The 14,698-nt window shown below is 48.3% G+C and overlaps 6 protein-coding genes across 6 annotated transcripts; 3 read left to right on the top strand and 3 right to left on the bottom strand.

The window, feature by feature from the left end:
* Positions 1–142: 142 nt before the first annotated feature.
* On the bottom strand, positions 143–4,982 carry EV420DRAFT_1618284 (Sec1-like protein; the record flags this gene model as incomplete). The annotated part of the gene is made up of 20 exons (XM_060475321.1): positions 143–287; positions 339–420; positions 484–595; positions 651–728; positions 782–879; positions 932–1,154; positions 1,209–1,495; positions 1,547–1,705; positions 1,765–1,807; positions 2,666–2,780; positions 2,833–2,997; positions 3,048–3,178; positions 3,232–3,339; positions 3,389–3,547; positions 3,594–3,914; positions 3,963–4,166; positions 4,218–4,445; positions 4,498–4,577; positions 4,644–4,839; positions 4,893–4,982. 20 exons carry the CDS (start codon positions 4,980–4,982, stop codon positions 143–145), a joined length of 3,024 nt encoding a protein of 1,007 aa, XP_060335517.1.
* Positions 4,983–5,114: 132 nt separating this feature from the next.
* On the top strand, positions 5,115–6,913 carry EV420DRAFT_1516195 (EAP30/Vps36 family-domain-containing protein). Its single transcript, XM_060471928.1, has 5 exons — positions 5,115–5,164; positions 5,227–5,363; positions 5,412–5,937; positions 5,987–6,026; positions 6,079–6,913. Exons 2-5 carry the CDS (start codon positions 5,251–5,253, stop codon positions 6,831–6,833), a joined length of 1,434 nt encoding a protein of 477 aa, XP_060335516.1. The 5' UTR covers positions 5,115–5,164; positions 5,227–5,250; the 3' UTR covers positions 6,834–6,913.
* A 3-nt stretch (positions 6,914–6,916) lies between these two features.
* On the top strand, positions 6,917–9,826 carry EV420DRAFT_1039797 (chondroitin AC/alginate lyase). Its single transcript, XM_060465484.1, has 4 exons — positions 6,917–7,576; positions 7,626–8,009; positions 8,064–9,253; positions 9,302–9,826. Exons 1-4 carry the CDS (start codon positions 7,268–7,270, stop codon positions 9,708–9,710), a joined length of 2,292 nt encoding a protein of 763 aa, XP_060335515.1. The 5' UTR covers positions 6,917–7,267; the 3' UTR covers positions 9,711–9,826.
* Positions 9,766–12,096, bottom strand: EV420DRAFT_1039833 (uncharacterized protein). The gene has a single exon (XM_060465485.1). It carries the CDS (start codon positions 11,802–11,804, stop codon positions 9,942–9,944), a length of 1,863 nt encoding a protein of 620 aa, XP_060335514.1. The 5' UTR covers positions 11,805–12,096; the 3' UTR covers positions 9,766–9,941.
* Positions 12,097–12,101: 5 nt separating this feature from the next.
* Positions 12,102–13,415, bottom strand: EV420DRAFT_1039763 (uncharacterized protein). Its single transcript, XM_060465483.1, has 4 exons — positions 13,366–13,415; positions 12,695–13,310; positions 12,500–12,642; positions 12,102–12,449 (listed from the first exon to the last, which is right to left on the bottom strand). Exons 2-4 carry the CDS (start codon positions 13,026–13,028, stop codon positions 12,366–12,368), a joined length of 561 nt encoding a protein of 186 aa, XP_060335513.1. The 5' UTR covers positions 13,029–13,310; positions 13,366–13,415; the 3' UTR covers positions 12,102–12,365.
* Positions 13,416–13,720: 305 nt separating this feature from the next.
* Positions 13,721–14,695, top strand: EV420DRAFT_1516185 (uncharacterized protein). The gene is made up of 6 exons (XM_060471927.1): positions 13,721–13,857; positions 13,913–13,954; positions 14,005–14,154; positions 14,208–14,322; positions 14,379–14,399; positions 14,453–14,695. The coding sequence occupies exons 1-6, from the start codon at positions 13,780–13,782 to the stop codon at positions 14,506–14,508; spliced, it is 462 nt and encodes a 153-aa protein (XP_060335512.1). The 5' UTR covers positions 13,721–13,779; the 3' UTR covers positions 14,509–14,695.
* The last annotated feature ends 3 nt before the right edge of the window (positions 14,696–14,698 follow it).

The following is a 14,698-nucleotide window of genomic DNA, read 5'->3' as shown; positions in this document are numbered from 1 at the left end:
TATGTCTATGTGTATATTACTTATCATTATTTCGCTGGACATACAATAAGCCGTGTAGCATCTGTAAATTATCATCTTTTCTCGGCTGCCGTGGTGATGCAGGAATAATACATTCTGCTAAATAGTTGGTGACGATGTAGTTTTACATGAGCTTTCCGCCTCCATACCCTACGCCATTTCCATTGGCATGGTTGACACCCGACTTTTTCAAAGCGCGGGTAGTCGCGAAGAGCACACTGTCAAGGATAGAGGCTACTGTAAGCACTCCTCCCACGATAGCACATGTTCTGGAAATCCCGATCAATGCCAAGAACAAGTGCGAGGTTGAAGACACGTACGATGTAAGGAAGTGTGCAAATGACTGTCGAGTGTCAGAGTGCACAACCAGTATTGGTGAGATCTCGAAGTTGAAGAAAGCACCTGGGAGGGGATAACGACGTATCATTGACTCACTGCGCTCATTAAGTGGTCGTTAACACTCACCAGGTACCCCGGTAACACCATGTTGCACATGCACTCCCTGCGGAGTGCCGGTTTGTCCACCATCTGAAAGGTCACGTTCAAAGTGCGTGGCACTGTACTGAAGGGTATTTATCTGCCATTATTGAGATCGTTAGACGTAAAGATAGCGGAGGGTGGATGTGACACACTGTTTTCCCATCCAGAGTTCTGAATTGTGTCGAGACGACTTTGAGGAAGTATTGGAACATATATTGGGCTTTGTTCGTCTGTCCATGACCATGAGGCGTTAGGTCAAAAACGTATGGCATAGACAACGTACCCGTCCAACCGCACCGTCCAGCGGGTTTTGTACAAGTCCTAATCTTTGTTTCATTTCCCGTCCGGACGCGGCTTTGAATATGTCGTATTCATCATCACCTATACCCTGCATGAACATATTTCCACCCAGATGTGATGTTCATTTACACACCTTCGAAGGAGAATTGATGGATCGTATGAGAGAAATCATGCCGGTTGCCATCATCCTTCAAGTATGGGACTAGGTCGTAGACGTTGCGCCCACTAGTCTGGAATGACCTTCCTGGCGAAAGATGGATATTGCCAATAACTTTGTTAACGCGAATACGCCCGGAAACATTGCACCCTTCATCGGCTTGCTCACGCAGCTTGTCAGCCCAGCCTTCGGATTTACACTATGTATGTGGGTCAGTACACGCATAACTCCGACCACCGTAGTACACTTTTACCTGCTCAATAGCGTCGGGATTTGAGAAACTCCAGCCTCGGTTAACGTATGCCGTCCGAACTTCCTCGCAGGTGTTGCAGCACCCGCTCGCAGGCTCGAGACCGCCGTAGCAGGATCCACAATAATCGCCGGACGTCTGTTCGTTCATCTTGTCGAGGTCGTTTCTCAGCTCGGCGCTGAAGGAGTTGGGTATGGGTTTGCCCTTTTTGTCGAGCCGGACCTTGAGGATATTGTGTGAGAGGTCGCGTTGCGTCTCTCCACTGATATCCATTACATCCACGCTGAGCACTGCATGTAGAGTGAACAGCTGTAGCCAGTAACACTGAATAATACACATACGGTAGCAAGGTACTCTTGGGAAGGTGACATTCATGTTCACAGTAAGCTTCTCTCCTCTGCTCTTATCCACGACAATTGACGTGTCGGTGTAAACTCTCCGATAGTCAATGAATTCCATGGTTGAGAAGGCCAGAATAATTGCAGCAGAAAGAAGTGTCACTAGAGTTCGCCCGTATTATATTCGTGAAATTACGACTTTGAGTATACCGGAAACTTACAGAAAGCTCCAGTGCGTGTCTTGACCTTCACATCGTCTGTTGTCTACGAGGACGGTAAGCATACGCCGAAGGGAAGACGCGATAGTAGACGATACCTTTCCGAAAGCATCAATGCCCTTGAGGGCGCCAAACAACCCTTTCGCCATTACGACCGCTACCGATACAGGATGAAGACCGAGAAATAAGAAAAGAGGGAGAGGAATATGAATTCAAGATGAAATTGAGGCGTGCGTCAAGCAGGACTCGAGTCTCGTGATCGGCGACGTGTCACTTACTTTCCATCATCCGTGTACCGGACGGTTTTATGCTCAGTACAAGATGGTCCGCAGTTTACCCAAGGAATACGCGAGAGATACCTACTGTCACGCAGTAGAACATATGTGGTCGTCTACCAGCGGCTGCCTAGTCTTCAGCTACTAAAAATCTTCGAGGAAATCACTCACTTCCAAGTTGGCGGAACCCAGGGACGCGTCGCTATTCAGACACGTTACTATTGAACGTAGTAGTCCTAACTCGTACTCCCTTTATTGACAGCTTGCGGAAGTGATCAAACAATAATCATTTTGACTGTCATCCCTCAGCAAAACACGAGTGCTTTTCCCTTCGTTTCCTCCCACGTCATACCGGTTGCTGATCACTGAGCATTAGAAGAGTAATCGAAGACCTTGATAAATATCGGGAGTATAAGCTTAAATAAATGCCCTATAAAGGAGAAACAATATTCCGATGTTAAGCAAGTGAATCGTCCGTCAAGTTATTGCGGCGTAGCAATGCGATCTACACCTTGCTTGACCTTCCCTATCAAATTCATCATACCGTCCCGAATGCCATCCGCCTGTAATCCCACGCCCTCGCCGCTCGTCCGATACACGCCACTCCCCGCAGGTCCGCCCAAGCTGACGTTCACACCTCCCAGATTCAAGTTCAGTGCTGGAGCGTTTGATGCGGATTCTGGCGGAGGTTCATATACAGATGCTGGGAATGACTCGGCAGCGGATTTTATCATCTCCAGATACCTGCCGATCCAGCTCAACTTGAGATGATATAAACAGAAAAATGACTACTTACGTCGACGAATTGTGAACGCAGGTCCCACCGAGGAGTAGTCTTATGCCTGCTCCGGATGTTCCCATACCACCAGACGGTGCGGAAAGCTGTTGATTAAGAAGTGTCACTGTGCGTGCTTCTTCGTAGGTGGCACCCCCGATGATGAATATTATAATATCCTGCGGTCTACGATGCGTCAATAAAATGTGCAATAAAACATCGGCGTTCATATATACCTTTGAAGAGATGCATTAGGCCCTGGATTGTCGAGGAAAGGATAACTTGTCTCCTTTAGTCGACCCTTGAACACATTCTCCAGAGTTTCGGAAAGATGAGGTGTATGTTGAGTGTACACGTTTTCGACGCCCTTGTGATGATATGAATGGCTTGCTCCATTAGAACGACGAGGCAGAAGCTTACCTTCAGACCCTTCAATGCCGATCGTCCTTTGGCAAGGAGTGACTCGGTTGAAAAAAGGTCATCTTGGCGTTGATCCGCTCCTGCAATGTTCAAAAACACATAAACAAGCTACCAAGATGGTCAGCGTATACTCAACATTGAATTTCTGCCCACTTACTCTAGCTTCCTCTCGAGAAACGCCATTTGCAAGTAAAAGATTGATGAGATTAGCAATATTTGCTGTTTGGGTCTTCTGATATCGTAGGGCATAGAGGATAACTAAACGGAGCTTGTTCCACGGAGGTATACCTTTATTCGTGATCAGATCGTGTACGCTCTATGAATGTGAATATGAGAGCTGGGGATAGTAGAATAACGGTTACCTTGAAATCGGATCCGGCGCTTGTTGCAAGACCCTGTTCAATTTCTCCAACTTCTAAAAGTTTGTCTCGGCCGACCAGTCGACTCAGTTCGCCAACCAAGGCGACGTGCTTGCTGACGTTACCTCCCAGCTTCCGAAATTCCGGATACTCTTCAACAAAGCGTTTCATATCTGCGATTGAGTTGATAGACGAGGGAGACTGAGCCATGGATCGAGACTGATATGACTGGACATAATTCTTGAGAGATGATCCTAGATCGCCAAAGGTTGCAAGATAGTGGGCTTGAAAGAACGGGTCCGTCGATGTGGTGAGAGTTATTTCCTAACGCAGAATTTAACTTCCGTATATCACGAAAACCACTCGACTCACAGAGAGCTCCGGTCGAATGTCAGGAACCATGCTCAGGTTCACTCGACCATTCTGGGTACCAAGTAATTCATGGACCATTCCTTGGTAAGTCCATTGTGAGAGCAGTGGAGTAACAGGGTCATTTCGGCGGTCAAGAATTAATAGTAGTGGCGGAACTTGAGTGAGACGGAAATCGAAGAGAGTTGATTCTGATTGTATTCGATGCTGCGCAGAATAATTAGGTGAAACGTGTCATGCTGGTAGAAATTAGGTTACCTGTATCTCGACAGCCAGCTTTTTTGCCATCCCACTCATTTTCTCGTATCGTATTACTGGCTTCTTCCTGAGGCTAAGTAAGATGGCCAACATCCCTTGCACAGAGCGTTCTAGCGCGTCGGGATGCCATGAATTCGGTGTAGACCCATACAGTGGTTTAGATGGTGACGGTGTATGGTTTAACGAGAATAGAGATGGCAATAGTGGTGCGTAGTCTGCAAAGTATTCCTTCGCAAAGCGTTAGTCTGGAACATGAGATGGGAATAGTTGGTGACGTTACCTGGACCTCCCGAACAACTTCATATTCGTCTACCTCCGCAAGAAGCTCTATAACAGATTTGCTCAGGATATTGGTGAAGTCTGCATATAATACATGAGAGCAAATCCTTAGTATGCTATGAAACAGCTAGAGATTCACCGACTGACACAAGTAGTACTCGGAATACTTGGGTCCACGCAATTCCACTTGTAGGGCCTCTAAACTCTCTTCTGTAGCCTGAAGGAAGCAAACGCATTTCATGTGAGGCATGCGGTCCCGTTTCTTGTTGTCTATGCGGTCAGTGAGGTAGACTTGATGAGAAAGTAGAATTGACTGCGTTGAAGCGAGAGATACTATTGGAGTCTTCATGTACATTCATAAGACAATTATACAGTCGCATTATCAAGGAAACGCACCGTATGCGAGTCCAGTAGTAGGACCTTCATTGCGGATGGCTCGGAAACCAATTTCGTGATGTATGTCTCGACCGCTTTCACGACGTCCATGGCTGCGAACAAGAATGGCTCCAATAAGAGTTGTAGTCCGTTAGAAGGGCTTTAAAGACCATCCACGGGGAAGACGGAGGAATTAGAGGAATATTGCGAGAATGGTGGAAGTAAGTGACTAAGATGTGACAGCCCCTTCTCTACCAACAACCGTTACCAGAAGATGACCCAGTAAACTGGTAGGTGAGTTCTTCTGCCATTCCTTCAATAGAAGATCCACTAGCTGATGTCAGATTATTATAATGCTTTCACCTAAACCTCGTTTCTCATGGCACTCAAGCGATACACGAAATCCATCGATTCTACCATCCCTGTTCCTGCTTTGCTCTACACTGATGAACGCCTCTTCTCTTCACAGAGCGGTGTAGGCATATACGATGGGTGCGTGCTCCCTTTCTGATAGTAATATCTCATCTGACTATCTGCCAGGCAGCAGAAATCTCCGAATCACCAATCTGGCACTGTTCACGTCTCGTCGCACCGTTTATTCTTTACGGACACCCGCCTCAATTCCTTTGCTTTGGATCTCTCATACGTTGTGCAAACAGAATATTATGCTGGTCTATTCACCTCGTCGTCCAAAGTGACCCTCCATTTGACCTCCCAGACATTGCCCGGTGCGCCTGAACCCGAAGTTTGGGAATGCCATGTCTGTGGCAATCGCAACCCTCCTGGAACCAGTCCAACAGCATCTCGTGTATGCACTCTTTGTGGCGTGCGACGCGAATCTCCGTCTATGCCATCTACTCCGATTCCTGCAGCGTCAGACGCCGTCGCATGCCCTGCTTGCACATTCCTAAATAGCCCTTCTAACACGACGTGCGAGATATGCACGGCTGAGCTACCTGTTCCCTTGGCACCCGAAATCTCTTTGATTAAGCTAAGTTTCCGCAAAGGCGGCGATAAGGCATTCTACTCCAATCTCAAGTCGTGCTTGAAGACAAAGGCATGGAGGGTACGCGTGTTCCTTGCTGTTCGCGGAAACGTCTAACGTTTGCTTTTAGCTCGCTGTTGATGACCCATTACCATTCGGTTCAGGAATCAGTACGTGGACATTGTAATACAGTATCGGACGACTAATTAGTGTTCATTACAGATGGCATTCTTCAAACAGTGGCAACCTCGAATCAAGGGCAGGAGACAAACATGAAAGATGCGCTTCGAGACCTCGAAGCTTTGATGTTGAAAGCCAAGGACATGGTCCGACTCGCCGCCGACCTGAATGAACGACTGACCACATCGACAGCTGCTAATCCTGCCTCTGAGCCAGAAGAAGCGACTTTTATCAGGTCGTCACTCTCGCAGCTAGGATTGCAGATGGACAATGCTCCAGTTACTCTTGATATGATGCGGGATGAACGGGAATGGATCAACCAGCTGGCGAGAGAACTTGCACAGGTGCTACAGACAATCATGAAAGACCGGGGCATCATTGCTTTAGACGAAGTGTGGGGCGGCTGGAATCGTGCTCGAGGTGTCGCGCTCATACCCCCGGCGATGTTCTTGCAGGTTTTGCCCCATCTTCCTGTGTATACCACGCCTACCATTCAGACACGCCAGCTTCATTCAGGGTTGACTGTCCTTCATACACCCCCTTTTTCCCACGCGTCGTTTTCAGCGCGTCTAGTCGGGTTCCTCTCTTTGAATGGGCCCCAGACATCTGCGGAGATTGCGCAAGAAGAGGAAATCACGGTCGGTTTGGCCGAGGGAATGATTGGTGCAGTCGAAGCAGATGGGCAGGTCTGTAGAGATGATGAGGCTTCTGCTCTTAATGGTGGAAGCGCTGTTGGAGTTATTAGATGGTGGTCCTGGACAGAATTCGATAGTTATAATTATGATGGGCAGCAATAACCAATTCATACTAGTACTAGTAGTTTTACTGTAGCCTAAGTGCAAATTTGACGCTAGCCATATATGTTGCTCTACGGTGAATAGAGTGGGGGTGTCCTGCACAGCCACTAAGATTGCCGGTGCCGCGGAAGAATATTTCAACGACGCGACTGCGGAATATTCTTCATGTAGATCGCTCGCTTCACCCTTTAAAATGACGTCGATTTCTTGGTTTGCATGGAGAGCAAGCCTTTGGAATCTGCGACTTTGCTGCGTTCTGTCTTTCCATGTCTATGGTCACTTTCCCACGGTGTGGATGCTGTGTGGAGGCTAGGTGTCTCACGTTGTTTCACCTAAGCCGCATATAACTCGTTCTCTTCTAACGACTCTCCTTCCTTCGTTTCGTCCTTTTCTTTTCCTTCCTTGTCGTCTCCGCCCTCTTCTCGGCCAACAGCATGGCCAACAAGGATGCATCTGACTCGGCGGCTGGCCTAGTAACGCCGCCCAAGAAGGGCATCAGCAATTGGATCAAATTTGGTGTACCAGTTGCTATCCTCGTCATCATTGGAGCTGTCCTTGGCGGTGTCCTTGGTAGCCGAGCCGCCAAAAACAACAATAACAATGGCAGCAGTTCGTCCAGCAGTGCCAGTTCCGGAGGGAATGCTCCGGTGGACCCCAGTGCTGCAGCGAGCGCCGAGCAAGCTATCGGAATTTATGCAACGGCGACGGACAGCTACTACATGGTTCCGCTTTACCCATCTACTGTAAGTTCATTGTTAACTTGGGTCCGAATATCACCCTAACAGGTCGTAGACCAATACAGCAGCTTTCACTACCCCCACCATCCTTGATACCACAGACCCAAAATACTCTTGGCCCAAGGATTCCTATGCACCTTCTAATCCTAGCGCCACATCTGTTCGAAGCGACCGCCCTCGCCTCATTGCACCTGCATACAAGTGGAACGCCCTTCCCACGCTGATCCAAAATGACCCATATCTGAAATACTGGAACGAAACTATCTTTGGAAACGCCACGGCCTATTACTCCCTCCCGCCCGTTGTCTATCATATGGACGGTGCCAGTGGTATTCTCGACAATGCGCGAGAAATCAAAGAGAGAATCAAGGCCTTCGCGTATGCTTACCGCATGACCAATGACACCAAGTGGTCTGATCGTTGTTGGCTGGAACTCCAGGTCCGTTTTCTATCATAGCATTTTATTATTCTCCAGCTTATCATGGATTGTTAGAACGCCGCTGGAAACGGAACAACGGCCTTTGGACCAGATACAGACCGCTGGAATTCGGGTCATTTCCTTGATGTCGCCGAGTTTTGTTCTGCTTTCGGAATAGCCTATGACTGGCTATATAACGTCTGGACCGATGACCAAAAGGCCCAGATTAGGTCTACGGTGAACACGTACGGACTGTCTTTGGGTGTTGCGGCATTCAATGATGCCACCGTAGCCTACGGTTGGTGGAAGGACAATGTTGACGGCAATTGGAATTGTGTCTGTAACGCTGGTTTGACATTGGCGTCACTCGCAATCCTTGGCGACGATACGGAAGGATATGCCAATACCCTTTTGGGTCTCACTATCCCCAACGCCGTACAGAATTGTGCCCAAGGCGTGTCTGATGATGGAACATGGGCCGAGACACCCAACTACTGGTACTTCGGAACTACGGGTCATGCTGAGATGGCTTCATCCCTTCTCACAGCGACGGGCTCAGACTATGGCCTACTATCTTCCAATGCCGATTTCTTCAGAACGGGCAACTTCCATATGCACGTCTTCGGCCCCACCTCCCTCTTCGACTGGGGCGACCACGGTCCGAACAAGTTCTCCTCTACCGCCAACTCCATCATCTTCTATGGTTCACACTACAACGAGTCATCATATATGCTCTTCCAGCGCGAGCAGCACGATGCCGCTGAGCCATGGTCTATGTTCTGGTACGATCCTGCTAGTGCAGGTGCTTTCTGGGATGGGAAGGAGTTGGATTCGTTTTTCGGCAACGAGCTGGATCAGTGGGTCGCTATGAGGAGCAGCTGGACGGATATCAATGCGTTATACGTAGCCATGAAGGCAGGTTTAAACCAAGGTCATCAGACACACAACGATCTTGACGTCGGCGATTTCGTTATTGATGCCCTCGGCACACGGTGGGCTGGAGAGTTGGGTTCTGGCGATTACCTAGCTCCCAACTACTTCAGCAACGACTCTCAAAACAGCGACCGATGGAAGTACTACAGGAAGATGACCGAGGGGCAGAACACTATTTTGATCAACCAAGCTAATCAGCTCGTCACTGCTAAACCAACCATTACTAGGAATGGAACGACTGGTACCAAGCAAGGTTCAAGTACGGTCATTTCGCTGGAGGATGGTTCGACAGCTTTCTGGGTGGCTGACATCAGCAGTGCCTACAATGATGCGTAAGTGGCACTGTTATTGTACTCCATTCCACTTAACCTTTTATGCAGTTCTTCTGTCAAACGCGGTGTACGGATGCTGAACCAAAGAAAACAAGTTCTCATCCAGGACGAAATCACCTCGACTGCTGGCATTCAATGGCGCATGCATACCAACGCGACTGTAACTACTAATGGCGCATCTGCAACTCTCGTTCGTGACGGTAAAACTATGGAGGTTTCCATTCTCAGCCCTAGCGGAGCTACTTTCACTACTTCGGAGGCGAAACGATTTGACACGGACCCCACACCTCCTGCACCGGACCAGGAAAACCCTGGGATCACCGTCCTTATCATAGCGCTGAACGCCGGGACGCAAAACATACAAGTGTTGTTTAACCCTCAGTGGAATGATGGTACCCAGTTCAAGACTCCTAGCGGAGTAGCTCTCGATGACTGGTCTCTGACTAGTCACAATTGACGATTTTCGGACGAACTATGTTTCTGCGTTTCTCACATTGTAGAATATCTGTTATACCAATGGACTGTTGATAAGCGCGTGTGGTATACCGTAATACTGTATTGATGAACACTTATTTTACCCAAATTGGTCGCAGTGCGACGAGCAAATGAAGCCATCTAGCCACAAGTCGACGATTTAGATCCCACGGTAACTGAAAGTAATGCATGTCTATTATCGGTCTGTACCCAGCTACATCCACTCATCCCGGACATACTCCTGAAGAAGCTCGTCCGAGGAGCCAAAGTACACCTTTAGTTGACACCCCTCAGGACGGTACGGCTCCAAACACGAAAGAATTTCGGTTACATCTTCAGGATCATACCCTGGATCCCATCCAACCCATCCAAGTTTTACCGACTGAAGGCAACTTGCGCTGTCACCATTCTCAACAGCAGAAGTACTCCAACGAGATAAGACCATCTGGACAAACGTATCGTTTTCGAAAGATGCGTCCGTTACTAGATGAAAAGTGCTCAGACACGGAACAAGGATCTCGGGCTCCTCTTTCTCCCCTTGCTCCTTTTCCCCAGTCCCCTTGGAACACCCAGATTCTGTGTCCGACTGCGATTCCGAGTCAGAAGACAGTGTGAGACGTTCAAGAATGTCATCAGTGATGGCGTCCTGGCCAACGTTAACAAACTCGAGACATGAGAGAGAGGGCGAAATCCGAAAAACTTCCAGAAGGTCATTTGCATCCACCTGTGCATGCTTGAACCATAGTTCCTGCAGAGAGCAGCGAGATCTACACAGTAGTCCCAGTACCGCAGGAAACAGCTGCTCTCCCTCGTTGTATGCGTTAATTTCTGTTTCCTGACAATCGATGTCCAAAGACGAAAGGGACGGGAGAACAAGATCGTTGAGCAGTACGTCTAATACTATGCTCGCAGATGTCTTTGCGACGAACAATTTCAGAGAGGATAGTTGTGAACAAGTCACTGGCAGAGGCACGCTAGGACCGGGCGTCCCTCTGCGACAAAAATCACAGAGATAGGCTATCTCAAATTCGACAATGTTAGACATCTTGCTGAGGAGGAGAATGGTGTCTTCATATGGTGGTCCAAATTGTCTCCCGATGCCCCAATTGACGTTCTTGTATACAGTGATCTGGTTCCATGGCAATGAGAACTCGTCGAGAGGCATTTCTACGTCCCAAAGTTCAACGTGTCGAAGGTTTTTGGTATGTTGGAAGGCTTCCAGTCGTGGGTAGTCTGTGAACTCGTTTGGTAACACGATGAGTGTGCGCAATGATCGGAAGGCTGAATGAAGTGGCTCGAAAGACGCCAACATGGATGGCCGAAGGTAGAGATGAAGGGTCTCAACCCTGTGAGATGCCATAACCAGGAAAGCAAACAGCTCGCCTGGAATGGAATCTTCATCTTCGGCATCTCCGGGGCAATGAAGGGAGAGGGAGAGGGGGTATTGGCGCGAACGCTGCAGATGCAGAGCGAACCGAGTGAGTTCTCGAGGCGTCCTGCTCTTGAAATTTGAGACATCTTGTATGATAATGTTCGACCAAAGCTTCCCATGCGAAAGCAACGCGTCTCTCCACCGTTTTGATACCAGCTCAATGCTCCAAAGAGGGCTCTCCTTATGCTGAAATTCCCAGTGGCTTGAGTCGTTCGCGGAGATCCAGCGTTTTGGAGGTGTTATTTCGATGGTATGGCGAAATATTTCAGTAAGGACTTCAGCAGGCAGGCGTCGAATAGCGCTCAGAGGTCCCCGTCTGACTCGAACCAGGTCGCGCATTCGCTGGCATTCCTCTGCCATCGATTCCCTGACAGCCCTTTGACGCTCGGTCATCTCATCTAATTGCTGTATATGACTTTCCAGTAGAGCGATCCGTTTCTCTGCCTTTGAAAGCATGGATTGCAAAGCATGTGCCTCTCCTGGAGCAGGTGGCTCATTTGAGTGTGTAAGACGCGTAAAATCGCCCTCGTATGATAGTACATCTTCATCCAGGATGTCGAATGAAGGGGTGCGGTGATTGGGGCATGAACAGCTTGTACAGGGTACCCAATCACTCAGGCTGTCCTCAGCACTGGCCTGTGACATTTTGCTAGATTCGGACTTGGATATGGAAGCGTGAGACTAAACCAAGAAATACCATCAAAAACAAGAACTCACAGCTGTTTGTTCACTCGATAGTGAAGCAGAGCACGTTGACGGCCAACCCACAGCCGCAGCGACTGCCGATCGCGGCAGGTAAGTACTGATTATCGGGCCGAGGTGGCACCGGCTTCAACCCAGGCCTGTTCCAACCCTATACATTCAATCTTCAAGATTAACATTCATCGGGCGTTTGGTTCGAAGAATGTTACATAATTCTACGAGATCTTTCGGCTCCATGATGTCCTTTAAAGTATACAAGGGGAACTTACAACTGAGTTCCGAGGAGGTAATTTTCATCGATCTGGCAAAGTACATATTCTTAGAAACAATTGTACTCGCTGCCTTCGCAATCGTGAAATTTATCGCTGTGATACTAATACTACGTGATACGAAATTTCAAGCGATTAATTGGCTCAGTATACAATCATTGACCGTTGGAAGGAAAAGTAGCAATGGAATCATTGTTGCCCTCCTCCAAGGGGCCATTTCTGTTAGACGGTCAAATCATTGAAGCAAGTCTCGGAATCGCGTTGTCGCGTTGTAGATGATATGGTTCATCGACAAGCTCATTCTTAAACCCACGGCAGCCTGAAAGATCCCAGATAAACAACGGAAAACTGCTGGGGGAACAAGCCTACCTCGCCAGTGGCGTACTCTTCTATTACCGCCAAATAAATCTTCCTATCCTCGCATGGCTCTCCAACACCGAAGCCCACAGGAAGATCTTCAAAGTTGGGCATTGTCAGGTAAGGTGGAGGAAGGTTGTGCGGATAATCATTTCCTACATATAGACTTTTAAGCAAACTACGAATTAAAGGTACTGAAGAACGAACCGGGATGATTGCGCATCGAGTAACGGCCCATGTATGACCCAGTAGCAAAGTCCTCGGTAGCGTGGAACAATGAAGGACGCGAAGTGAAGAGCCACACTGTGAAGTTATAGGCAGAAATGTCGTAATCTGCGATGGACTGGTATTCAAAGTCGAATTGCTGGCCGGGATCAATTCGGGTGCCGTTGCGCGGTTTGACGATGCTAGGATGCGCAACGCAGACAACTACGCCAAAGAGAAGGGTGCATAGAATTTTGAAGAGATACATGGTTGTAGCCAGGCCGAACGTTAAGCGTATAGATGGCACGACCCTGCTTTTAAAAGACGTTGCATTCATGGACAAAGAGCGGTGGATGATGTCCAGAAGCGTCCGGGGCTGCTTTTCCGAAGCGCTGCTCAGAGGAGTTGAAGAAGAAAAAACGTAAAAGATTCTGAAGGCGTGGCGCAAGTCTTCAATTGGATCCTCGAAAAGAGTATTCCTTCAGTGACCTGAATCAGGATGCTGCAGGGTCCAATCTTCGTATCGGAGAATACGGGTTACTAAACTTGAATTTAGGGTTTTCGACACTCCACTGGCGCGTGCAATTGGAAGATGATCGTCCATCTTGGTTCTTCCAATCTTGAACAGCAATGCCGATGAGCCACCGCAATGTCGCATGCACAAAATGACGAACCTAGATTAACAATTCCTTTCCTCAGAGTGCTCTCTGCCACAACAAATCATAACGACCAACTTGTTACGGTCATCTTGGGACAATTTGTGAGGTCAGAAGCGTCGGGGTATCATAACACCTAGATTGCTGGTGAAAACAGTAGGAAACAGCGCAATACTGAGCTGCCCAAGTCTGCCAGGAACTGTTCGATGACTAAATGAAAATTCTTTAAATCAGGCATGACCAGACTGAGTGGGTTTGTCATGAGCAGCGATTATTGTCTGAGGCGCAATGCAATCCATATGCAATTCCACAAGACATAGAGCGAATTGAGCAAAGCTTTTTTTGTTGGTCAACTCGGAAAAGTTTGCAACGGCGAACAGTGAGGGACGACCCGCCACCGGCTATCGCCGCCAAGTTACCGCAGCTGACCTAATGCAGTGCACGTATTTGCCGGACGCGTTCATCACCTCGTCGAGACGCAGAGTCGCTCTCTTCCACTTTGTCACGATGGTGAGACCCAAGTGCCAAAATACATGTTCAGAATCTCACCAAACATTTTCTCTAGCTTCCGCTTTCGCTATTGAATGCCGCGCAGAACAAGCCTATGGCGCGTACCCTAGTCATCCATCCACGAAAACCCTTGCTAACCAACAGCAGTTAGTCGAATTGAAAAACGGCGAAACTTTCAACGGGCATCTTGTCAATTGCGATAACTTTATGAACATTACGCTCAAGGAGGTATACCAAACGAATCCCGATGGAGATCGGTTCTGGAAGTTGAAAGAGTGTTATATTCGGGGAAGTACTGTGTGTTTGATTCAACATCTGTGCTCGATGGCATACTTAGGCCTTTGACGCAGATAAAATACATTCGCATACCGGAGAACCTGTTGGACGTTGTGAAGGATGAGCAGAACAGAGCGAGAGAGGCAGGCAGGAGCAATTCAAGGGGAGGGCACATTGGTGGCAGAGGTGGTATGTTCTTGTTCTTGTTCTTGCACCATAGTAACCGGCTAAATCCTCCCTGGTAGGACGTGGAGCACCTGTCAGAGGTATTGTTATGCCTTTGTGTGATACCTTGCCCTTGCTCACCATACTCTTCCAGGTCGTGGTCGTGGAGCACCTATGCGTGGAGGGAGAGGACGAGGGCGGGGAATGTAGTGGGCGTGTCGCTTTATTTCTGTGTTTCGGGTGAGCATGTATCATTGTATATGTTTTTTTTGCAAGCTAGCTGGGCTCTGGTGCTCATTACATCAGCTCTCATACACAACATCACATTTTTGTCGCTGCTAAAGCATGTTTACCATTTGCTAATGAATTGCTTGCAACACGCCGTTTAAACGAGGCCGCG

This window comes from Desarmillaria tabescens (assembly GCF_030435595.1).
Source record: "Desarmillaria tabescens strain CCBAS 213 chromosome Unknown EV420scaffold_6, whole genome shotgun sequence".
In the NCBI taxonomy this organism is placed as follows: Eukaryota; Fungi; Basidiomycota; class Agaricomycetes; order Agaricales; family Physalacriaceae; genus Desarmillaria; species Desarmillaria tabescens.
The sequence above is the reverse complement of the archived record's forward strand: the minus strand, read 5'-3'. Positions and strand labels throughout refer to the sequence as shown.